At 34.6% G+C, this 26,210-nt stretch overlaps 1 protein-coding gene across 2 annotated transcripts; it reads right to left on the bottom strand.

Annotated features, from left to right (window-relative positions):
* Window positions 1–89: 89 nt before the first annotated feature.
* Window positions 90–24,965, bottom strand: LOC149419732 (armadillo-like helical domain-containing protein 3). 2 transcript variants are annotated; one of them, XM_089637244.1, is made up of 13 exons: window positions 24,692–24,965; window positions 24,173–24,445; window positions 21,465–21,625; window positions 18,397–18,564; window positions 17,476–17,587; window positions 13,385–13,555; window positions 12,014–12,149; window positions 9,773–9,852; window positions 8,132–8,264; window positions 7,593–7,680; window positions 6,079–6,438; window positions 4,104–4,258; window positions 90–1,592 (listed from the first exon to the last, which is right to left on the bottom strand). In XM_089637244.1, the coding sequence occupies exons 1-13, from the start codon at window positions 24,829–24,831 to the stop codon at window positions 1,377–1,379; spliced, it is 2,193 nt and encodes a 730-aa protein (XP_089493370.1). In that variant the 5' UTR covers window positions 24,832–24,965; the 3' UTR covers window positions 90–1,376. The 2 variants fall into 2 exon arrangements, with proteins under 2 accessions (XP_089493370.1, XP_089493369.1); XM_089637243.1 differs by having other exon boundaries at window positions 91–1,592; window positions 24,173–24,448.
* Between the last annotated feature and the right edge of the window lie 1,245 nt (window positions 24,966–26,210).

Raw genomic sequence — 26,210 nt, 5'->3', positions numbered from 1 at the left:
GTAGTACAAGCGGGAAACTGGTGAATCTACATCACATTTGGAGTCGATTTTGTAGTATATTTTTTTTTTATTTGAGCTTTCGTTATCGAGTAAATCGAGTTTGAAGTTGATTTTTTTTTTTTTTTTTTTTTTTTTTTTTTAATCAAATTCTTATAAATTATTACTGAAGATCAAAGTACCCAACTAATTAAAACTATTTGAAAGTAAAACAAATGAAGAAACTCGGATTTGAAGCATTATTTTGAAATCACCCTTCATTTAATCCGGTGTAATCATAAAATATTTCTGCTCTGCAGGGTTAAAACATCTGTTATTCAACCCTAAACACCAGAAAAAACTTTAACCCTAAAATAACCGAAAAATATTTTTTTTTGGTTTTTTTTTTTTGAAAATGCTCAAATCAAAAAACTTTATGTTTTTTTGGGTTCCCCATGTGGTGTAGATTCTCCAGTTTCCCGCTTGTACTACGAGTTTCCGGACACCGTGTATAAAGCATATTCATTATTGATATCTAGAGACACTTTTGAATTTGTAAAAATATATAATCTTTTGGAAAATAAAAATGGCTACAACATAAAAAAAAACATGACAATCTTAGCCTTCTAGCATGAATGGTCATGGTCATTCTAGAATGTGTGATGATATTATGAAATAATATTTTGTAAAGATGCAGCACTTATGAGGTAGTATGTACATCCAACAAGCGTAATCCAATTATGTACATATCAAATATTAGTTGTATCTTATGCATTATATTTGGAACTCGATAGAGATTGTTTTGGTTAAAATGATGCTGATACATATATACATAGTGATATTTTGTAGCATTTTTTGACAAAACCCTGTAAAATTCAAGCCGACCCTTATTTAAAACTAACCAGGCTTCAAAATTCAAATAATATTGTACAGGACTGAAAAAAAATAAGCTCTTATGAAAACCTTAAAACAGAATTATTCACCAAGATTCAAATAATCATGAATTTGATGACTTGATTGACTTCCTCACTAAAAATCCATCACTGGTTGATTCATCCTAAAATGTCATTAAATAGTGACAAAAATATTCAATTTAATTTTTTATTGTAAATTCTTCAGCAGGTATATTTGGCTTATACAGAGATGAATTTATATTGAAGATATTGTCAATATATTCTTAAAATCGCCTAAATAGCAAGATATGAATTTGGCAGGAGGCATTTTATTCCTATTGCCATATTACAATAGTTAATACAGAACAAAAGCAATAATTGATTTGCACAAAATTTTAGATCTAAATCATTAATTCTTTAGCAAAAATATCGCTGAGGCAGTATCATAAATTAATTGACAATAATATTTGATAATAAATGTAGATAAAAACAGACATTAAATTGAACTCAGGTCACCACAGCCCCTTCTATTAGAAGTGAAAGTCCCTTGATATCAGCGCCTGCATAGTCAACGTGTGTTCTCGTATCGCGCACGGTTTGTGTCAAAGCTGCAGTCAGGAATGCACTGTGTGCCGGCCTTTCTCCGTAGCGCTCGTACTTGTCCAGGGACTCTTGCAGTTTCAGCATCAGACTATCGTAGTTTTTGCGTACGACCTCCAGTATCTGGTGATGAAATGTTCAAATCAATACACTTATAAGGGAGTTGACAGCCTGGTAGGTAGGATCCTTAGTAAGCAGTCAGATACATAAAATTCGGAAATCACAGCAGCTACCGACTTATTTCCCTTTCAAAACTAGTCAGTTTTTCTTATAATCAGTGGTCTCTATCGTAGGATTTAAAAATATTACAAAATTTAAAAATTGACCAATTTTGAGACTTATTGGCTTAATTTAATTTATTGAAAATTGAATCCTTTATGACGTAAAAATTCAAAATTGGTAATATTATATTATAATATTCTAACAGGAGTCAATATGTACAAGTTGATAGTTATGAGTCCTCTCCCAAACTTGTCACATCTGGTGTCCCTCAAGGATCCCATTTAGGACCACTACTCTTTATTATATTCATAAATGATCTAACGGCAAAACTTTTTTGTAAATGTTTACTATATGCGGATGACTTAAAAATTTTTCATCCCGTGAATTCACAAGAAGACTGCAAAACTTTGCAAAAAGACCTCCTCACATTGTCTCAATGGTGTGTAGATAATAACATGGAATTAAATATTAGCAAATGTAATATCATCTCGTTTACGAGAAATGTCCGTAAAATTGATTTCCCTTACACGATCTGTGATGAAATCCTAAAACGAGTAGACTCCATTAGAGATCTGGGAATCTTACTTGACTCGAAGCTAACCTTCAGAAACCATTACCAAAACATTGTCAATCAGGCTAATAAAATGCTCGGTTTCATCACCAGAGTCACTAAATCATTTAAGAACACCAGTAGCTTCAGAATCTTGTACTACTCATATGTAAGAAGCATCTTAGAGTACGGCTCTGTGCTTTGGTCACCACATTATGCAATTCATAGCAGGAAAGTGGAGTCCGTTCAAAAAAAATACTTAAGAATATTAGCTTACAAATCTGGAGTACATCGTAATCTCAGTAACTATGCTGAAAGACTTACTCACTTTAAAGAAGTCTCACTCGCCAAAAGAAGAAACATATCAGATATAATCTCTCTGTTTAAAATCATTAACAATGTGTATGATTCATCTTTAATTAATCAAATTAACCTCAATATAAGACCGAAATCCACAAGAAACCCTGTAACCTTTTGGATAGATACTTGTCGTAGTAATACAAGTTTTTTCAAACCAACATCGAGAATGACTCGATTGTATAATAGATACTGCAATCTTCTAGATTTAGATATATTTTCAAACTCAATTAATACCTTCAGAAAGAACTTACACATACTTATATCTGATGATCTCCTCACTTAGAGCCATTTTATTATTTCATTTTCTTTACCAATCACCTACTTATGCATTAGCTCCACTATATAAGATTCATGCGTGCATAAGTGTATATATGTTTGCATACAATATGCGTACAGTGTACACACTTATGAGTGTGTTTGTATTTAAATGTGTATGTACGCATCTATGTATGTGTGTATATATGTATTTATGTGTATTTATATGTGTATTTGGATGTATGCATGTATATATATATATGTATAATATATTAATAAGTATATAAGTTTCTTCCTAATAATTGATTTCGATCCTCCTTGTTTTTATATACACTCTTGTAATTAAATTTATTATTACTGTAACTAACCAATCACTATTACACAAATAATATTGAGATGAATGTTGTGCTCACCTATTATTAGAAACATCATTATAACCATGTATAAATGTAAATTACTGTTAAAATTATGTGATGTATTCTGTTGGCGAGCCAATAAATAAATAAATATTTTGAAAGACTGAGACGCCTTCGATATTAATATAAAGTGTGCGTAATGTGTTTGATGTGTAGGTAGAAACAAAGGCGGAATGCCGCTGTGCATAGATGCGACATGCAGTAGTAAGGGTGAACGATGTTGACGACACTTTTATGCACACAGTTTCTTACTAATAATGGTTCATGGCCCACCTCCCTTGTTTCTATTATCTATGGTATTGACTGACTACAGCAGGCACTGAAATATACAAATTGTACAGTTTACTGTCAAAATAGTTATTAGAAATCTTCATTCCTGAATTTTAATTAAGTTAATTAAATGAAATAATGTAAAATAATACATACATATTATGTAATGGCTGCTACAAACAATCAAGTTTAACGTCTAATTTACATGATACTTGAGGCTTGATCCAATTTGCAGTTCGTCCATAGTGGCTACACACATTCTATTATATTTGAAGTGACGTCAGTTCATGTGAGTTCACATCTTTGAATAGTCGCGGTACTCTGTGGTGGTCGCAGTACGTTTGATCGAGTAACTTTGAATGAACTAACGAACTCGTTCGAGTATGCACGACGCTTGAAGACTGATCAAAACGGTAATCGGTAATGTCTTCAAGTACACTTATGCAAATTGACAAGCGTGCACCGTCAAGTTTAATTGATCAAGCCTCAAGTGCCATGCAAATTGGACGGTTGGTAAACTTGATTGTGTGTGGCGGCCACAAGATGTAGGTAATATCTAACCTGATCTTCATTAGGTGTGGACAAACTCTGGCTGGCCAGCCAGCTCTCAATTTTTGGTGTGAAGTGGTTGATGATGGCCCGAATGTTGATCAAGCAGTTGGCCAACTTTAGAGCCTTCTCTTTGTATTCGCTATCACTCGTCGAGTAGCGGAGAGCTGAAATTCGAAACATATTATTAACTATTTTATGTAATAACTAGCTAACGTGTACCCGACGTTGCTGGGGGTTATCTTTAGGTGATAGACATATACAATTGCGGACTTTTCTGTGGGCCTTTTTAAGATATACAGTTCCGTAGTACAGGGTTTTCCAATAAGGGGTGTTATTTTGATATTCAATCGTAAAAGATCAATGGTTTCGTTGCTTGTGTGGTACGTAGCGCCGTCTTGTTGAAAGTAAACGTTGCCCAGATCAATACCATCCAATTCCGGCCATAAAAAATCATTAATCATCTCTCGATAGCGCAATCCATTCAACGTAACTGTTGCTTCAGCTTCATTTTCGAAAAAATAAGGTCCAATGACTCCGCCGGACCATAAAACGCACCAAACAGTCACACGTTGAGGATAAAGAGGCTTTTCAACAATAACTCTTAGGTTTTCCGAGCCCCAGATGCGACAATTTTGCTTGTTGACGAAGCCACCGAGGTGAAAATGGGCATCATCACTCAAGATGTTTTGCATTTGATTCACTCAAGTGAATTTTAATAATTTCAATGCGTTGTTGAAGCGTGTATCGTTCCATTTTTATTAATGGCGTAGTTTCTACTTGTCAAATGTCAAAAAATGACAGCTTTAAAAGTAACATCTACCGAAATAGAGGGCTATTCAAAATAACACCTCTTATTGGAAAACCCTGTACATTATTTTGATTTATCTCATAAGGTTTAGCCAGCGTTAGCAATGTAAGCACCCGAAAATATTTTTTTACTACTCGATTACAAAACATCAACTTTTCTCTATTTTCTATAAATATAGTATGCATATATTGTATATATAAACTTTCAGGAATCACTTCTCTAAATGATAGTTAAAACCCTATCAAAATACCTTGTGTGGTTTAGAAGAACTAAAAGCACAAACAGAGATACGCGGATAGCGACTTTATTTTACACTATTTAAAGATTAATTTATAAGATTAATTTTTGTAAGATTGTAAACATAATAATATCATGAATCATAAAATATTCAGATCAAGATAAAAAAAAAACACACTAGGATAATGCCCATTTATTTATATATATTAGTATATATGGCAAGTAATGCGGCGCAATTAGCAGCCTAGCAGAAATAGAAGAAGAAGAAGGGCTTCCGGTTGCAATGGCTACAAACTACTTCCGCCTAATAGTTATTGCCAACTTGTGCTTTTGCAATATTTTCTATTTTGGCTAACCTTACTCAAAGCAATTGGCAGAAAATAGTTCAAGACTACTTGGACCTTCAGACCCTATTATCTTCTGAACAAATAATATCATGCATTTACGTTGGACACACGGAAATAGATTTAGCAGAAAAAGAGTTCATGGAGGGGTTTTATCATATTGACTAAGCAGAAAATTGTTTTGATGTAGCAAAAGCTTTGAATGGTGAGTTCTGTCATCATGGAATTTTCACATATTTTCTGTCCACAACTGTTTTGAGTCAATTTTATCATGAGCCACAGAGCTTTGAAATATTCATTTAAATGTCAAAATAAGAAAGGACAGTCAAATGTTCAATAAGAAAAAATATTTGGAAATAATGTTGAAATATCCTGGGTAATATACTGGTCTGGTAAGTAAAAACACAGTGTCTTCCTTGAAACACTCAAGGAAAACGCTGTGTTTTATACATGGTAGTATAGCGAACAAAACAAAATTAACCAACAAAACATGGAGATAAAAATAAAACTTAAGCAAGGGGTGTTTCACAGAATTTGAACAATTCATCAAAAATCTAAATATTAATATTCTAGTTCTGTTCAATTCAAGACTCACCCATTGAATATAAGTTATCAAATACTTGATGCATCCTAATCAATTCGTAATACAGCTGATCATAGCTTCCAGGAGTCGGCAGGAATGTATCTCCGTACGTGATGAACAGATTGAATATGTTCACGAGCTGCAGACACAGGTGGAATATGTCCATCTTCTTGGAGAGATTGGACTCGTTGTTGACCACAAACTTGAGGAGACAAATCATGGCCGACCAAAGCTCCCGCCACTGGTAGTCCAGCCTCACTCGACACCGCTTCTGATAGCAGAGCAGGCGGTGAATCACCCCGATGCAATGGAGGTACAATTCCATCGGTAGCCGTTTCATCATGTGAGACATTATGAATTCCACTAGAAGATCTGTAAATACAAAAAATGTGACATTTACAATACTGCATGCTATACTTTAGGTTAACAACGAGGTTCTACTTAGATGACTGGCATCCCCAATTGGGGTATTTTGTGAAGCTGAAGGTAGTAGGGAGGGGAAGTGGAAGGTGGGGAAGTATCCAGCTATCAGATCTGGCCACCAGGCTGCCAAAATTAGATTTTTAAGAGGAGTAGCAGAAGTCTCAAAATAGGATCTAGCGAGAAGTTCGATGAACCGAAATGTGCTTAGCATTTAATCCCGGCTACTTTTCTGCTTAAATTCCCAAATGAGGTGGCTTGGATTTGTACTGAGAATGTCAGAAGACTGACTTCCGCTGGAAATGACCAGACAAAGTTAGGGAAAGCTACTCGGTGCGAGAGACTGGGCATTGTTATGTTGTCAAATCCTCCTATGGTTTGTTGGTCATTAACACCCAAAAAACGCATTTGAGATTACCTTATAATGTAACAGAAGTAAGCAACACACCCTAATACTAAGACATAATCATGCACAGATAACCTTTCAACACATCACAAGATGACGAGAGGCGTGGAGGTAAATCCCCCCGCCAAAAAGCAAGAGCGTAGGAAGAAGGAATGGGAACTCGTCCACTTTGTATGGGGAGTTCGGATCAAGAAGTTAGAACCACCGTCTGCGGTGTCAGCGAGGAGCTCACCCTCTCGCTGAGTGATGGTCTTATCTGGCCACACTGGCCAAAGACAATTGCCTGCGTCGTGGTGTTGCATCACCCAACGACCAAACTTCTCGTCAACCGCCCACGTAACCCATACCAGTGATATCGATATGAGATAACGGCTGAATTCACCCTTGGAGATTGTCTTATTCACTACTACATTTATCATATTATTTAATTAACATCATTCCTCAAAATATTACTATGGAAACATATGAACTGCTTACTGTGGTTTAAAGCCAATGAATCCACCTAGATTTCGCTGTTTATTTCATATTTTTAGAAATATGAAATAAACAGCAATAAATTTGGCACATTATGACAAGTGATGGCTCAAAATTTTTCTGCAAACTTGCACATAATATTCCAAAAATCGCTCCAGTCGATATTTGTTCAAGAGGAATATTATAAGTTCAGCAGTATTATTTTGGTCATAAAATTTTATCAAACCTATTAATGTTGCTGCAAGTGTTTGGGAAGGTGCTTCTTTGTCTAACGTAACTTTCCGATGCCTCATGGGTAATCTATGTAACTGTACCTGAAAGACATTAAATTACTTTTGTTAATTAGTTAAATAAACCTATTCCTATATACATATAAAGAGAAAAGCATTTTTAGATATTTGTATTTCATAGTTTATGAAGATTTTTAAAATTATAATAAATAACCAATCGAGCGATAGCTACCCAACTTTGGGTAGGTTATTTTTATCAACTATGATTTTAACGATTTTTCTTTTAATTTTTTAAAACTTAAAAATATGCAAGAAACAATGAAATCTACATGGATTCATTGTCTTTAAACTGCAGTCAGCAGTTCATACGTTTCCGTATTAGTATTTGAAGATGTGATTTTTTGGGTCGAATTGAAAACAGAACACACGGAAATCTCTATTGCTCGAGTGAATAATATAACTATGAAAACATTTACAGGGAATAGTGTCATTTTAATACAATGTTCAGATAATGGATGGCTTTGGATTAACGTACCTTGAATGTGAGATTACAGTCGTGCATTATAGAATTTGCATACTGGTCTTCTGATATGCAGGTTAAAATGAGAAAACATAGCTTGCAGTTGTTGATACTGGGATCGCTTTTAGTATCCTGCATTACTATTGAACTGCAACAAAATAATACAACATTTTAATTTTACATAAAGGCATGTGAACACAATATACTCGCTGTCCGTGCAAATCACAAAACCACAAAACAGCAAATTTGAAAGTTAAAATACAGGGTTTTTCAATAAGAGGTGTTATTTTGATATTCAAAGAAACATTTCCCGTAAAAGATCAATGGCTTCGTTGCTTGTGTGGCACGTAGCGCTGTCTTGTTGAAAGTAAACGTTGTCCAGATCAATACCATCCAATTCCGGCCATAAAAAATCATTGATCATCTCTCTATAGCGCAATCCATTCACCGTAACTGTTGCTATAGCCTCATTTTCGAAAAAGTAAAGTCCAATGACTCCGCCGGACCATAAACCGCACCAAACAGTCACACGTTGAGGATAGAGAGACTTTTCAACAATAACTCTTGGGTTTTCCGAACCCCAGATGCGACAATTTTGCTTGTTGACGAAGCCACCGAGGTGGAAATGGGCCTCATCACTCAAGATGATTTTTCAATGGAATTCTAATAATTAATAATAGTGAATTTTAATAATTTCAATGCATTGTTGAAGCGTGTATTGTTCCATTTTTATTAATGGCGTAGTTTCTACTTGTCAAATGTCAAAAAATGACAGCTTCTAAAGTAACATCTATCGAAATAGCGGGCTATTCAAAATAACCGGCATAGTCCAGTGGTAACGCATTGGACTGCCATTCCGAAGGTCGCGGGTTCGAACCCGGCGTGCGCAAATAAATTTTATTTGATTAATTTGTGTTATTTCACAATTAATTAATTAAAAATTAATTAAAATAATATATAGTATATTTGCGGCACGTTCCAGAGTGGAAGATACTACCAGTATCGCCCTGGTGTAAGACCACCATTCAGAATTGAAACGTTGCTCCAAATGGCTTTAGCCGTGTTTAGTGACTAGATCTAAATAGCCAGGTACTTCCCCACCTTCCTCTTTCCCTTCCCCACTTACCTTCAGCCTCACAACATCCCCCAATTGGGGATGCCATAGTCTCACTGGCTCCAGACGGGAGCAGTTGGGACTCTTGTGAGGTATTCACTATAAAAAAAAAATAAAAAAAAACACCTCTTATTGGAAAACCCAATATGTTACATAATCTTTAAAACATAAAGTTTATGTAACATATTTTCATTAAAATATCTCAAAATTTGTACATGTGGGTTGATGACCTTTTCTGTGTAGCCGTTATAATCTTGCAGGTATCATAACAGTTTTAATATTTTGATTTTGGGCATTCCTGGGAATCGTGTTTGTTTTCTTCTTGTATAATATCGATGGTCCCGAAGAACAATGTCATTTCTGAACTTTTACTGTATTTGAGACCAAGTGTTTTTGATATTTTGTATTAACCCCTATTTATTTAACAGGAGAAATATATTATCAGCGGTACTGCAAAACTACAAATTTGCACATCCGACATTGTTCTTCGAGACCGTCGATATTACTGTTGTATAAATATGAAATTAAACCATTAGACTTACCAATATTGGAAAAATGTAACGAGAAGATTGGTCGGTTGTGCTATATCTAATTCTAATTGGTCAGTTGCATTTGGTGGAGTCTGCAAATAATCAAACATAAAAAGGTTGAATACAAAAAAATCTTCAACACATTTTGCTGTAGCACGTAAACCGCTACAACAAAGCGGGCCCTCTACTCGTGCACAAACCCGAAAAGCGATGCCTTCTTATAATACTAAGGCTCTGGTAATGCCATGTAGTTGGCAGATCAATCAATCAGGAAACAATTGGCACATTTCATAATGATTATTATGTTTTTGAAAGTAAATTCAGATCTCCAACTAGACCCGATGGAGACCAACTTTACAACGAACAGCAGGTTTTTTAATTAAAAAAATACATTGTAACAAATATTTTTCGTGTATTTGAATTTCTTTGCCCAAAGGTACACTGCCATGACATCTTCTATGCATTTCATCAAATAATAAACATTTTAGTGTTCTTCAAAAACATAGAGGCATGAAACACAATCTTTGAGGTATTGAATTATATTTTATGTAATTAATAACTTAAAAAATATAATCAAAAAAATAAATAAATATTATGGTGCTTAGCTACATTTTTTTTCTAAATAGGTAGGTGTATTATAGTCTCAATCATAAATAACGAAGTCATCACCATTTGCACTTGAGGTTTTTTTAAAATGTGTTATATGACACAAGACTCTAATAAGGGGGGTTTGCGCAAGGCTCACATATGAATTAATTCTGATGTATTCATAACTATGAAATCTTAATTTCCCACGGATGTAAGTTATTTATATTTAAGATTAATAAAAACAGTACCTTACCATTAAAATATTTGTCATAAAACAGTTTGAAAAATTTATAAAATGTTTTCAACTATAAAATTATCGGTAAGCACGAGATTTTATTTTTCTAGACAATGAATTAGTAACATCGAAAGGTATTTGTTTAGAAACGATTTTCAGAATTAAATTAAATAAACCCCGCGGAAAGATCAATTTTCTAGGCTCGCCAAAGCAAATTAGACTCTAGGTCCAATACGCAGGGCCGCACATTGAATATTTTTTACATGAAATCTTCACTTATGTTGTTAACATTCCCATGTTATTTCAGAGTATTTGCTGGGGCAAATTAGACTATAAGTCTGTCCAATACACTAGGGTCGAGCGTCGCATATTTTTGTACACGACTTCTTCACTTACATCGTTAAGATTCCCACTTTATCTTAGGGCACCGTGTCGTCTTAATAGATTATTTGCTAAATATACCGGGTGTATCGGCACATACCCGACAAAATTTAACCAGCTATTTTTTATTTTTTTTTATTTTTTATTACTTTATTTATTTTCATTTCTTTACACATATTATACATATTAATAGATAGCATATAATAACACAATATATAATACCAAATAGTATACACAAGAAATGAAAACCCACTAAGGCACTGCCTGAGTGTGGGTAATATAAAACGATTACTATATTTCAAGTACCTAAAGTATAATATACATTAGTAGAATTTTTTTTTTTTGTTTATAGTTATTATAAAAAGTAAAGAGAAAACATTATGTACAATAGTTTATAAAGTTTCAGCAAGTGAGTTGTAGAAAGGATCAATAAATTTATAGTAAAAGCGTTTCAATATCTGCCTCATTTAGCCATAATTTTACCTCTTTAATATATTCTATCTTTTTATTAAATTATTCCTTAGCACATTTGGAGTAAAAAATGTTATGGGCACTTTGCTGTCCGGTAACGCTTTTTTTTAATAAAAAATTTACCATTCATATTTTCACCACATTTCACCACTGTTTTATCCTTTGTCAAAGTTTGAAAACCCATCTGGCAATACTTTATTCGAGTTTCGTTGAATAATATACGTACGTACCTACATTGGCGCGCTTTTACAATCACAACGAAATGGCATGGCACCATTCGTCTCATTTTTAACTATTATTATTTAGTGTGTATGAAAGAGCGAAGACGCTTTTTGACACACTTGCTAATGACAGCTGTTGAACACGAGAAACAATGCCAATGACAGTGACGGAGTGTGGATTTTTTTATAATTTTTGTTTTTAATTGAAAAAAAATGTTACCGGACAGCAAAGTGCCCATAACATTTTTTACTCCAAATGTGCTAAGGAAAAGCTGGTTAAAGTTTGTCGGGTACGTGCCGATACACCCTGTATATAAATAGTTCCGTTGGTTAAAGTGACAGTAACATTTAATTAACCTGGTTGTGTGACAGAGTATTCACAGGTGAGGGAGGAGCACTGGGCCTGTCGCTCTGTGTGTGTGCCAAGGTGGTCATGAAATTCCTGTTGAGATGAGCAGCCTCGTACAGAGCCAAGAGTACTGCATTATTTGCCCTAGAAGAAACAATAAAAAAATAATTAATATTAACCTCTACACACATAAAATTTTATCCGCAAAGAATATACATCGGAAATGTCAAAATATACTTTCATTATGTGGGATTTCGAACCTTAAAAATACTCCTAACTAACTAACTAACTAACCATCACGCCGTTTCTCGCAGGGGTAGGCAGAGAGGACGGACCGCCAAACAACTCGGTCTTGGCACACACTTCTTGCCTCATTCACATTCATACTCGTACATCGTCTCATACATACTCTTCTATTATTCTGACTCTTGACATGGCCCGACTCGAGTATACTAAAATATATTTTATTCGCTTGGCAAGGAAATAATACGCCTAATATAATTCTATTCTGTTATTTTGACTTGCTAATATGTTTAGTTTATCAGTGAACAAGTGTGCTGCTATTGTGGAAGCGTCATCGACATTTTTTATCATATTACTATTTTAATTTATTTAGGTTCATTGTGAAGGACACTTATTTCCATTGACGTCAGAAGTGATAGGTTTGGCCTAACCTTCGGAACTAGGAACCAAACCACCTGACAATCATCCGGAACTGGAGACTTCCAGCGTGTCTTGAATAAAAGTCGACACAATTCGTGCATCGATCGCCAGCGGGCGAACATTGAAATAACGAGACCTTCCACAAACAAGTAAATTTCGCTAAAGTACGTTAGCGGTTTGCAACACAACCCATTGTGGGACTTTTCTACGCAAGGTTTGAGTTTGTGTTTCGCATAACAAAGCTGACTAATACTGTTATATCAATTTGTGTAGCGATATAAAATAACTTACATATTACTGGATATTCAGGGATGTGCTTTGTGCATTTTATTATCTATATAAATAAATGTGTAAATGTTCGTTTGTTCAAAATCTTAAATATCCAAAAGTTCTTCACAGATTGCTTTGAAATTATGACACAACGTTGCATTCGACTATGTGTGTTTATTTATACCTATATTATATAGACCTGTGACAGGAAACAATATGCTTTTTTGAAAAACAGCGCCATCTATTGGACAAACATACTTTTTTTGAAAAACAGCATCTGTTGGAGGTAAAAGTAAAACGCGATATTGTTTCTCTATCTGCACACACAGACTGAGCCACAGCAATGCGTGGAGGGGTACAGCTAGTTAAAAAAAGTCTTTTCATATAATTAATAAAAAATTTACAAAATCTCGTAAAGGTGATTGTTTTAAATACATAATTCTTACCTAATGTGATGTGTCCTGCCCCCAGGCGCATCCTCCCCACTGAGAAACATCCCTCCCACCATAGAGGTCAGGGAGGAGAGCCAACCTCCCCCGCCACCTCCACCACCCTCTCCCTCGTGACCGTAGCGGGAACAGAAGCCTCCAAGTGCAGAAGTAATCACTTGCCCGTATCTGGAATAATAACAAATATTGATTTATTTTACAGGCTACACTCATTTAAAAATAAACCTGAATGTAATATTTTTTACACAAGCAACACTGCTCTACAGAATAGTTCTTGGCAGGGGGTATAATTCAGATTGAAAATTGGAACCGAAATATTGTGACGACATATGATTGCCTAACTATATCCACCAATGAAAAACTCTGAAAGTCTATGGAATAAACTTACAGAGTTTTTCATTGGTGTATGGTAAAATAAGTAGGCTCCAAATGAGAATTTTAATGTCTATACTAGCTTTTTGCCCGTTGCAGGCAACTAATGGGTAAAAATAATCGACTAAGTGGATGTGAAAAATAAAAAATAAATTGTAATTTGGTGTTAATGTGGATGAAGCGAAGAGTGTGTTTCGACACTTTTGCTATTTGCCCGAAACTAATGGGAAAAATGTTGTGCGTGGTGTAGTATTTGAATGTAGATGAGGCGAGGGTGTGGGACTACAAAATTTTATAAAATAAATGAATATTTTGAGAAAAAAAAAGAGCCAAGGAGCTTTCTGATCATTTTTTCACTGAGCCATTCGAATTTTGTAAGTCGAGACGCGTAATTTGATACCCATATCGTATGTACGGTTTTTGTCACCGACACTCGCCAAAGTCCCAGCGAGTTTTATTTAGGAAAAAAATATTGCCACTACTACTACCACTACCACTACCATACCACTACCACTACCACTTCCACTACCACTACCACTACCACTACCACTACCTCTACCACTACCACTACCATACCACTACCATACCACTACCACTACCATACCACTACCACTACCATACCACTACCACTACCACTACCACTACCATACCACTACCACTACCAGTACCACTACCACTACCACTACCACTACCATACCACTACCACTACCACTACCATACCACTACCACTACCAGTACCACTACCACTACCACTACCAGTACCACTACCAGTACCACTACCACTACCAGTACGACTACCAGTACCACTACCACTACCACTACCATACCACTACCATACCACTACCACTACCATTACCATACCACTACCACTACCATACCAGTACCACTACCACTACCACTACCATACCACTACCATACCACTACCACTACCATACCACTACCACTACCAGTACCACTACCAGTACCACTACCATACCACTACCACCACCAGTACCACTACCACTACCATACCACTACCACTACCATACCACTACCATACCATTACCACTACCATACCACAACCATACCACTACCAGTACCACTACCACTACCATACCACTACCATACCACTACCATACCACTACCACTACCATTACCATACCACTACCACTACCATACCACTACCAGTACCAGTACCACTACCACTACCATACCACTACCATACCACTACCACTACCATACCACTACCACTACCAGTACCACTACCAGTACCACTACCATACCACTACCACCACCAGTACCACTACCACTACCATACCACTACCACTACCACTACCATACCACTACCATACCATTACCACTACCATACCACAACCATACCACTACCACTACCACTTCCATACCACTACCACTACCACTACCACTACCCTACTACTGCTACTACTACTACTTGGTACAATTTATAAATTTGCGTGACGCTAATGTTGTAGTTTTTCACTACGGCGACGGTACCAGTGCAAAATTATTTTTACAAAACTTTATTTTATTTCGTTCAAAAGAATTATCGATTTTTCAGAAGATAAACTACCAAAGTAAGTACCTGCACAGATTTTGTCGTTTTTTTTAAAATTTTAAATCCATACTTTTTATTACAATACAACGGACCTTACCTAGAAAACGGGCTAAAACACGCTCTCAGTACCTGCCTACCTAGGACCTCTACCCGGTACCATCTGTGTAGGTACCTGCACCTACTATTAAAAATTTACCGAAAAAATATTGACATAACGCAATTAGGCACCTACTCGTTAAAAAATAAACACATGAAAACTTTAAATATGAATGGATCCCAGGCTAACCTCTTCCAATTTCTGCGCTCCTGGTAGAAATGAAAAATTTGCGTGACGCTATTGATGTAGTTTTTCACTACGGGGCGACGGTATCCGTGTCAAATTATTTTTACCGAACTTTATTTTATTTCGTTCAAAAGCACTATCGATTTTTAAAAATATACTGCCAAGTAAGTACCTACACAGTTTTTATTGTTTCTTTGAATTCACAACATTTCGCTGCTTGTCTACGATCGGCTATTATCTCTGACTAACCAAAAGCCCGATTGTTGGCATTTTTTGTTAAAATAGCAAATGTCAAAAGTTTGGCCGGTTACTGTGACACATTTTGAACCGAACGCCATCTGTGGGACGGCTGAATAACGTTCCTTAACCTTCGGAGGATGAATTTTTTCGATAATATTAAAGGCGGACGGCGTATTTGCTGCGGATTGCAATCATCAAGTTGAGCGTGTCGATTTTATAAAAAAAGCATACCGCGTAGTTTTCGCTAGACCACGTGACTTCGCGAAGCTCTCCCGATTAAATCATTTTTTTGCTTGTCGGGCGAACCTGGCGGCCGGAGAGAGAAATGCGCCCTTTCGTATAGCGCCGCGAGCGCTTCCAGTTTCCGCCGCTAGATGCTACTCAAATTTTTGTCGACAAATTATCCCGAACGAAAAAATTAGTAAACATTTTCATACAAAAACCGGATTACACGGTATTTCGAGTTTTCCACGCCAAATTGAACCCCGGGTTTTATGCCCGCAGAGAGGCGTCTCGGTCTACTTTCGCTTGAAGCCTGAAACAAATGAAAGGCAACTTTTTTGCTACTTTCACGCCAAAACGAACCTTGTGTCCTATGTGACTTAGGGGTCAAGTGGTCGATTTTCGCCTAATTTTAAGCGACCAAATAAAAACAAAGAAACTGAGTATTAATATATGTATATTGGCATATCTATAGTTTTTTAGGACCAATTTGTTTCATACAAAAAGCCCGAAGATATCGATCTAGTGAGTGGTTTATTTATGGTTCTTGGTCTTTGTTAAAAATTATCTACTATATTTTTAAGTTCATTGCAAAACCTTTTTTCAGTTTTAATTTACAGATAGCATGAAAAGTGATGTCATTGAGGGGCATTTCAAACAAAACCTTCTCATTTCTATGATAAAAATATCAATGTGTAATACCCGCATTCGGTTAATCATTATCTCATTAAATTTAACCTTCATTAATCCCATTCAATATTATGACATCAAGAACTCAGAATCAGAGCGAATGTCACTATGTTGAATGAATAATTTTTTATTGCGACATTAATAATTTAATCTGCCTTTGTATTTTTCCAAAGTTTGGTTTTAGAGTTGGGAATTTGACATTCAATTATTGTGCCTGGTGCGACCTTCATTCCTCATAACTCTTGTTGATTTTTAACAATCATTATACAAACAACTGAAACCATGTGTGTGTTCAACTGCGACTCAGAAAATCCTGGTACATTATCATACATCACCCCAGTAAATAACATCTTATTGCGTTCTTCATTAAAATGTAGAAACATAATATTTATTCAATTTTTCACAAATATTTATGCAAAGAGTAGATGAAAATTAAGAAAAAAAAATAAGTAGCCATTTGTCAACACCGTTACACAGACCGAATTCGGTAAGACAGTGTCACTTCCAATTGGGGATGGGTTGGAAGAAAATGGAAGGAGAGAAAGGGAAGTGGAGGAAAATAGAACTCTCGGTGCTTTTGTTCAGAAGTGAAAAATCCTTGAAATGGCTTTATCTTTATTTAGTAACTAGAACTCAATAGCCCAGTCTTACACTTCCCTCATCTCCACACTTTCTCCATTTTCTACAGCCTCACAGATTCTTGTGACACAATAAAAGAAAATTACGTACCCATTTAAAGACAATTCATCATCCAAAATCGACAGCTTCACGATGTAAGGATTTGCAGCTTCATCCTTTTTATAATTAACTAATAACGTCAATAACAGAACTGCATCATGACCTGAAAAAACAAAAAATAATTCAATTTAACAATATGAGAAAAAAAGATACAATTTAGGTTTCTCACCAGTAGAAAGTCACACAACTGGCCCTAAGTTTTTAGATGATAATTATAATGATGTGATGTTTTTTTCATGCATTTGATAGTGATAGTAACAGTCTTTCTACAAATGCGTGCTTGCATACAACAAAAATCTCAAATGAACCATAACCCTTTCAATATTGCTTACAAATATTGCAGGGGACCGAGTTTGGAGCCTTGGGGAAACCCAAAAATATGAAGTAATATCTGCAGACCGAATGGCATGTTTCCTATTTTGTTGGTAATATCCAAAACTTTCTACCATACCATTCCAGAACAACCAATCTGACTATTAATTTAGTAATAAATCATGGTTCACAGTGTCTTTTACAAAAAAAAAAGACGACTTATTGCCTTGCTTCGAGCATTCATAATAAGCAAACTTTCTACCATACCATTCCAGAACAACCAATCTGACTATTAATTTAGTAATAAATCACGGTTCACAGTGTCTTTTACAAAAAAAAAAGACGACTTATTGCCTTGCTTCGAGCATTCATAATAAGCACCCTATAAATTGACTTCAAATGTTTGCTTACCATGCCAGTTCATACATTTTTTATCAACATGTTTGATTTCACTGAAGGTATTCAACACCTATTCAGATCTTATCACGATACTTAAAAATAATAAATATTACAGTTATAATTATTTACATTGCAATACAAAATACAAAACACTTGTATTATGAAGAATTATTATTATTTGTATAATGTATTATTGCTTACCATGGACTTGTCTTTCAGCCGTAGTGGAGAGGAGTTTAATTAATGACTCGAATAAGGAAGTAATCATGAAGAATTCGAGGAGTGGGTTATCACTGACGTCTTCTTTTCCTGTTGCTATGACTAGTAACAATTTCATGACATGTGTTTTTAAACTGTCTGGTGCATCACCTAAAAGGAAAATAACAATATTTTAAAATAGGATATCTAGAAAGGTTCAAAAGCAAAGGAAAAACAAACGATTATTTTTATTATACACTATAATTTGTGATATCTCAGGGTGAAGTGAATTCTCTGGGAGATAATTAATAAATAATGGTGAGAGGAAAATCACCTTTTTTCGAATTTCTTCTACAAATTCTTCTGAAATCATGGCTGAAGAAGAATTTAATTTAAATAAGTGGGAATTAACCTTGAAGATTTAGAAAATAAGGAAAGAATAAAAATAGCTGACAATCAAAAAAAAATAAAAAAAAATGTAGATATTTCTGTCCGAAGAAAACACATTTGAAAAAGGAAATTTATCAATATTGCTCCGAGTAATGTGTAAAATAAATACACAATTACAAATTAATACAGTTAACACAACTATTCAGTCATAAGCATTTGATCAAGGGCCATTCTATCAGCTAAAGTCTTCATTATATAAGGTGATAGTGATAGAGTGTAATAACTTACATTCATTCTGCAAGACAAAAGAATACAAAATAATTTTGAAATATTACAAAGATTGTTAATCTTTATTTCTCCTTTAAATATCTTTGTGATCCTGCTCTATATAATACTGCAGGATCCCTGCTAACCTTGTTCAAAGTGGGGATAATTGAATAATCATTTTGACCTGGATCAGAGAGACACTCTATTTATTTTCAAAGGGGAAATCAGCAAACCGGAAAGAGGACAGACATGATTTATGAGTGCGGAGTAAAGTAGACAGAAGGTATATCATTTTAGCATTTTACGTATTCCTGCGCAAATACATAAGTTACCATTAATAATGGACTGAATAATTGCGATTTCTATAGGTTACAAGCCCATAAGACAGAAAAATCTTGGGGTCGTTGGAAGATCCACTTGGTTACAGAAGTTTTGTTTGGCATCTTGGCCTGTGAAGAGTCAATAAAATAGATGCGTTTTTATATATTTTAACATTATCAGTAATTTTAGTTACAAAATACGTAAACTCCGACCGTCCGACAGAATGTGACTGAGGCCTAAAGAGTTAAGAATACTATTAAAAAATGAATTCTCCAAATACAGGGTGTATCGGCACTAACCCGACAAACTTTAACCAGCTATTCCTTAGCACATTTGGAATAAAAAATGTTATTGGCACTTTGCTGTCCGGTAGCATTTTTTTTTTCAATTAAAAACAAAAAAAATTAAAATTTCCACACTACATCACTGTCATTGGCATTGCGTTTCGTGTTCAACAGCTGTTATAAGCAAGTATGTCAAAAAGCGTCTTCGCTCTTTCGCACACACTAAATAATAATAGTTAAAAATGAGACGAATGGTGCCGTGCCATTTCGTTGTGATTGTAAAAGTGCGCCAATATAGGTACACACGTGCATTATTCAACGGAATTCGAATAAAATATTTGCCAGATGGGTTTTCAAAATTTGACAAAGGATAAAACAGTGGTGACATGTGGTGAAAATATGAATAGTAAATTTTTTATTAAAAAAAAAATGTTACCGGACAGCAAAGTGCACATAAGATTTTTTACTCCAAATATGCTAAGGAATAGCTGGTTAAAGTTTGTCGGGTACGTGCCGATACACCCTGTATAACTGAACACATTACTTTCATTACTAATAAACTAAAACGAGTTTTCAACCTAATAAAATCCATCAAAAACATTTTCCCACTAACAATACTTAGATCAATATATTTTGCACTGTGTCAATCCATTGCCTCTTATGGAGTATTAGCTTGGGGAAGCGCTACAAACACAACAATTGACCCAATTCAAAAAGTTCAAAAGGCAATAATAAAACTCAAGTCTGCAAGTACCATTCTACACAGACTTCTTAAAATCTTCAAAACACTAGACGTCATGTCAATAAGACAACTTTACGCCAAAACTGCTCTCCTACACCTCATCCATAATAATCTCCATATTACAAATCAAGCAAAAGCCATAATAAAAACCAGGTCCTCAACAAATAAAACACTGAACATTCCGGACACACCACACACGGACAAAGACACTTTCAATACTACGCAACCAAACTTTTTAACAGTATGCCCATTACTTTGAAACAATTATTGACTACAAACTTTCTCAAAAAACATATCGTAGCCTGGATAAAAAATCAAGATATTCACTTTATTCAAAAGTTTATAATTCCAAACCAAACATAACCAAAATATAATAAGTAAAATTAAATATTATACACATTCTTCGAGAATTATCCAAAAATGCATACACTCACATATAAATGTGTGTTTTCATGCTTCAATATGTCTGTGAAAAAAAAAAAAAATAACTTTCCACCACAACACCTACCTGTCACCCTTAATCACAAACACGTTAACACCTCAGCACAAGTTCTCCTAGTGAGGTGTTCACGTAACATACAATATCACCTACACACAGTTTTACCTATATCAACCTATGTTCTTTATTTTTTTATACCTTTTTTCTGTACTTTTTTCTCTGTACTACAATATAAACCACTGTAATCATTAGTAAAATGTGTATTCAAGAATAGACATAAATAAATTTTAAAAAATAACTAGCTATTCTGGGGAAACTACTTATGGTAGATTATATACTATTTTTATAAACACATTGTTTGGTAAGATGGTGCAATTTACAAAAACATAATTTTGCAAAAAATAAGTAAGTTATTACATAAATAGAATCAGCTGGCGCAAGATGAAAATTTAGCATTAGTGATCAAGAAGTTAATGCATTACAATAAGGAACAAACCTAGAACCACAAGATAACCACTACACTATCTAGGCTGTCGTGTTGCAGCAAAATTCAATACAGGCCGATGAAGATACTGATTATTGAGGAACCATTTTAAGAATACAGAATATTTAAAATTAATTTGTTTACCCAACAAGAATCCATTGCAGTAGTCGAGGAACTTGTGCATGGTTTCTTTGGAGGTATCCGTTCCGATCATGACACTGACGATATCATTGCCTGCATCATTTGACAGCTTCCTGTACATGGCGTTCACCAGGGCGCTGAGGGTCTGCAGGGAATACACAATCCTAAAAGAATCAAAAACAATCATTTAAACATACTTTTATCTATTGTAAAGCCAGATTTATACCAACCGAGCGAATGTTTCCACTTCCCTACTCCCGAGAAATTCTCTTGATGTAAATGTTTTTGTCGAGCGAGCACATATTCTTTTAGCTCTACAGAGTGTAGTGTAGAGTGTAGCTGCATTTCTGCCTACTGTACCTAGAATGTTCTAAGAATGCGTGTTTGTTAGATGAACACACCTATGTATTTACAAATAACTACTACTTATGAGACAGACGCACAGTGGACCGAGCCGATCTGTCCCTCGTAGGAATATATGAAATCGGAACCAAGAAATTGATCAAGATTTATCAAGAGCATAATTATACATTTGTGGGATTCTGCTATTGATACAATACGAAATCCATCAACATTCTTTTCATATTTTAGAAAAGATTCTATAACATTAGAAATATTTTTGTTGATAGAATTCGTAATTAAAAATCTTAAAATAAAATATTATTTCAACATTGTGAATTACTATTCACAATATTCTCCGGTGGTTGTTTGATAAATATATAATGAAATATTGATATTTTGTGGAAATTTAACATGCAATCTTTCAACTCTTAGCTAAATGAGTAGGCCTATGTAGTTTTTTTTTATAGAAATGATAATCGTTATAGTATTATACAGTAAACAATGACATTATAAAACATATAGACACGTTGTAGAGATCACAAAATGGCAAGCAAAAGATACGGTAATTGTCGTACTTTCAATTTAGTACTTTTAGTACTTAACTGTTACGCGTCGCATGAGGTTATGTTCTATCTCTAACCAAATTGCGTAAATGAGTGCCAAAATGCCTTCGTATGTAATGTGAAAGTGTTTCCATTACATGGTAACTACATTACACTATTAAAAATCAGTAGCGGCTGGTGACTTTTGGGTGTACTAGAGTGCTAATATTACAAAAATGGCATTATTGATGTTGTTGTAGCTGAAAACGATATTTATTTTTTTTGAAAGTTTGATTTTTTGTATGAAGAGTTTCAGGAAATGCGTGCGGCGCACGGCCAAACTGAAATTTCCTGAAAATCTTAATCACGAGCCGCCACTGGTAAAAACCAAAGAATAACATTTTATTAAAAAATACACGCAAATGGCTTATTATAAAATACATAAGAAATAAATTGCGATAATGACGGTGTTTTTATTTTATTTTTATGTTGACTTATAAATTTTCTACAACAATTTAAAATATACCATTTTCGATTTGCTGCCAAAATGACATGTTCAGTTTTATTGGTGAATATGGCGGCATTGACTTCACGACGGGCAACATTGGTGACAGCCGTCTTATCAGAAAGTGGCGTTTTCTACCATATCATAATGATGTTGTAACCAGTTGGAACCGTTTCGGAATATGTGATTTTAGATCATTTTTGAAATCAATAATTATGAATGATAATATTAAAATTACATACTTTTAGTACAATAAACATAATCAGAAAAATAAAATTTAAGGACGGGTTGCTTCAAGAATTTTAGCAATTTTTCAAAATTCAAAGTCAATTTTCAAGTTCTGTGAAAGATTTTTCAAGTTCTGTTATTATATCAGTTCAGTCAAGCAACTAGCCTATAATGATATAATAACAGAACTCGAATAGGACTTTCACAGAACCTAAAATATTGAAATTTGATGAATTGTTCAAATTCTCCGAAACAACCCGTCCTAAATCTTCCACACATTTTTAACAGTATTCATAGTTTTTGAATATACCCCATTATTTGGATTGTTTCCCAAAGATTTCAAATGCCATTAGAGAAAGTGAGAAAGCGAGCGTAGCAACACATAAGTATAAGAAGGATAGCCTACTGGCAGTAGGGCGCTCATATAGTGTTCCATATTGGTCTTGGTGTAAGGGAGTAAGTGCACGGCCATCTCATTCACACACAAACATTTGTTGAATGCCTATCTTCGACATCACAAAGAATATTTGAATTAGGAATTTACTGAAAACGCAAGTGTGTTCGGTACTTGCCATATTTTGTTTTAATTTTGTGAGACAATAACATGTCTAGATGTATTGTAATGATATTGATAGAAACAGTGTTTTCATTCCAATATTGGCATTTATAAAATGGATTGCAAATGAACTATGTACAACCAAGTCACGATGCATCTGGAGGCATGACCAGTATGACCACTGTATGGTTAAGACATCACACTATTAAATATGAAGAGAAATATGTTTTACAGAATGTTTTATATACACTCATAAGTAAATAAGTTCAACAAATTAACTTATTTACGTCATTTAACAGTAATTGTTTGCAGACTTATAATTAATCTGAAGTTTGACGTTGCCAAAGCAACCTGTTTACTTGGTTGATAGTACAACCGCAAGTTTCTATCTAATGACAGCTCAAATAATATAAACATGTTCCATTGACTATTGACTCAATTGCAAAACTGTTGACTCTAATCTATTGAAATCAGTCTGCCATGTTTTAACTTATTTGTAGGAGAAGACGTGGATTATACTGTAATTAAATTTACTGACCTTAACTGGTGTTCTTGTCCTAGCGTGTCGACACATTTTGCAAATAGGACATTAATATTTTCTTTCAAGCTGTTGATCTGTTCTGGCGTCAGTTTTTGAATCTCCGCTTCAAGTTGTGCAACTTTTGGCTTCAACAAAAACAATTCGTCCCAAAATGTCGCATTGTTGGCTGTCAAATCTTCGCCACGAAAATAAGACTCGTATATTTGTACAACCTTTTCCTTCAACTGCCGCTTCGAACCAGACCCACTCCTTTTTCGAGTGGCCATTATACTACTGGTAATAAAACAATAATAATTATAATATAATATTCACAAATGTCTTATAGGTTATTCCAGACACCGCTAATTTATGGACAATAATAAATAACCCATGACGTTTTTGGAAGGGCTCAACAATTTCAAATATGGACACAATATTAACACATAACACTGAAATAAACAGCGATGAGATATCTTTGTTGAATGTTGATTATTTTAAATATCATAATTATTTTAGTAAACAAATAAAAAGTCTCACCCATCAACTGTCAAAATTTCCAAGTCGCAAGAAGTACGTGTTCCATCAGGGTTGGAAACTTGAAAATTTGTATTACAAATATTATTATTATTATTATTATTTTCGCCCGTGATGAGCAGCAAGCACCGGTGCGTTCTCATTTTGTCACCCGTCTCGAATGGCGGTAATAATAAATTATATAAACGTAAAACCCGGTGTTCTCGGCGCGGTCGAAATAATTATAAATTTGCTGGCTCTTGTTTTACTGTGTTGCTCGAAATGCTGCTACTTTTCACTTACGCACCGAGACAAGTAAATACCAGGAGTTGTTAACCTCGAACCAAAAGTTCGAGGGTATATTTTTTCAAAGGTTACCTAAGTAGGAAGTATTTTGTAAAGTAAATCAATGGAATTCATCTATGACGTATTATATAAATCAAGCCCTTTTCAACGATATGCTATCAATACTTTGCACAGTACATACATCGATAAACTATATAAGTACTTCCTTGGGACCGGTTGTTCCACAGAATTTGAACAATAGTTCATCAAATTTCTAAGTTAAAATTCAAGTTCTGTGAAAGTCCAATTCAAGTTATGTTATTATCAAAGTAACGTGAAACAATCGGCCCACGATGAGATGATAACAGAACTTGAATATAACTTTCACAAAGCTTGAATTTTTTCTTTGAAATCGGATGAATTATTATTCAAATTCTGTGAAACAACCTACCTATCTACTGTACCTATCCCTTGTACACTATCATTTTTTATTGTGAATAAAACATAGGTCATGGGCAAGGTTCGTAGAAAATATATTTTTCTACCTACCTTAGGTCATAGGTATCAGACTAAACCGCTTTAAATGTATAAAACAAAGTCGCGTCTGTCTGTTTGGGCGCTTAGTTCTTCTAAACTATGCAACGGATTTTGATGGGGTGTTCACTATCATATAGAAAATTTCTTCCGAAATGTTTATACATATATATAATACATGCATATTATATTTATAAAAAGCGTGGAAAATCGAAGAGATACATCAACATAATGTAATACGGAAATATCAATCCGAAATTGTATATGTCTATCTCCTAAGGATAACAACCAGCAACGCTGGTACCTATATGAAACAAACTAATGAGTTCCTAAATAGGAAAAAAATAAATAGTATCAAGGTCCTTCAGAAAAATGCGAGAACTCGGAAAAGATTGATAAACTTGATCTACAAAACCAAGGTTTTACTTTCACTTTTATATAGGTAGGTACTTCTTACTTGCCCAAGTGCCGCCAAAACACGGGCAATATTATCAGCGACGAACTTATATTTCTGTAATCTGTAACCTATCTTACTTTGTCGTATTCAATGTCAATTTTTACATCATGTTTTTGTTGTAAACGACCTGTAATTTTAGGTGTCGTAAACGTTTGTTAGCCCTGCTTTGATTTCAATCAATTCGATCGGTTGCATAATATATCACTGCAATTGATTATCGCAAGGCATTGACCGATAATCACTTCGTTACAAGTTAGGTACTTAGTT

The sequence above is a fragment of the Hesperophylax consimilis genome, chromosome 11 (assembly GCF_061612785.1).
Source record: "Hesperophylax consimilis isolate HC1 chromosome 11, BYU_Hcon_1.0, whole genome shotgun sequence".
NCBI lineage: Eukaryota > Metazoa > Arthropoda > Insecta > Trichoptera > Limnephilidae > Hesperophylax > Hesperophylax consimilis.
The sequence above is the reverse complement of the archived record's forward strand: the minus strand, read 5'-3'. Positions and strand labels throughout refer to the sequence as shown.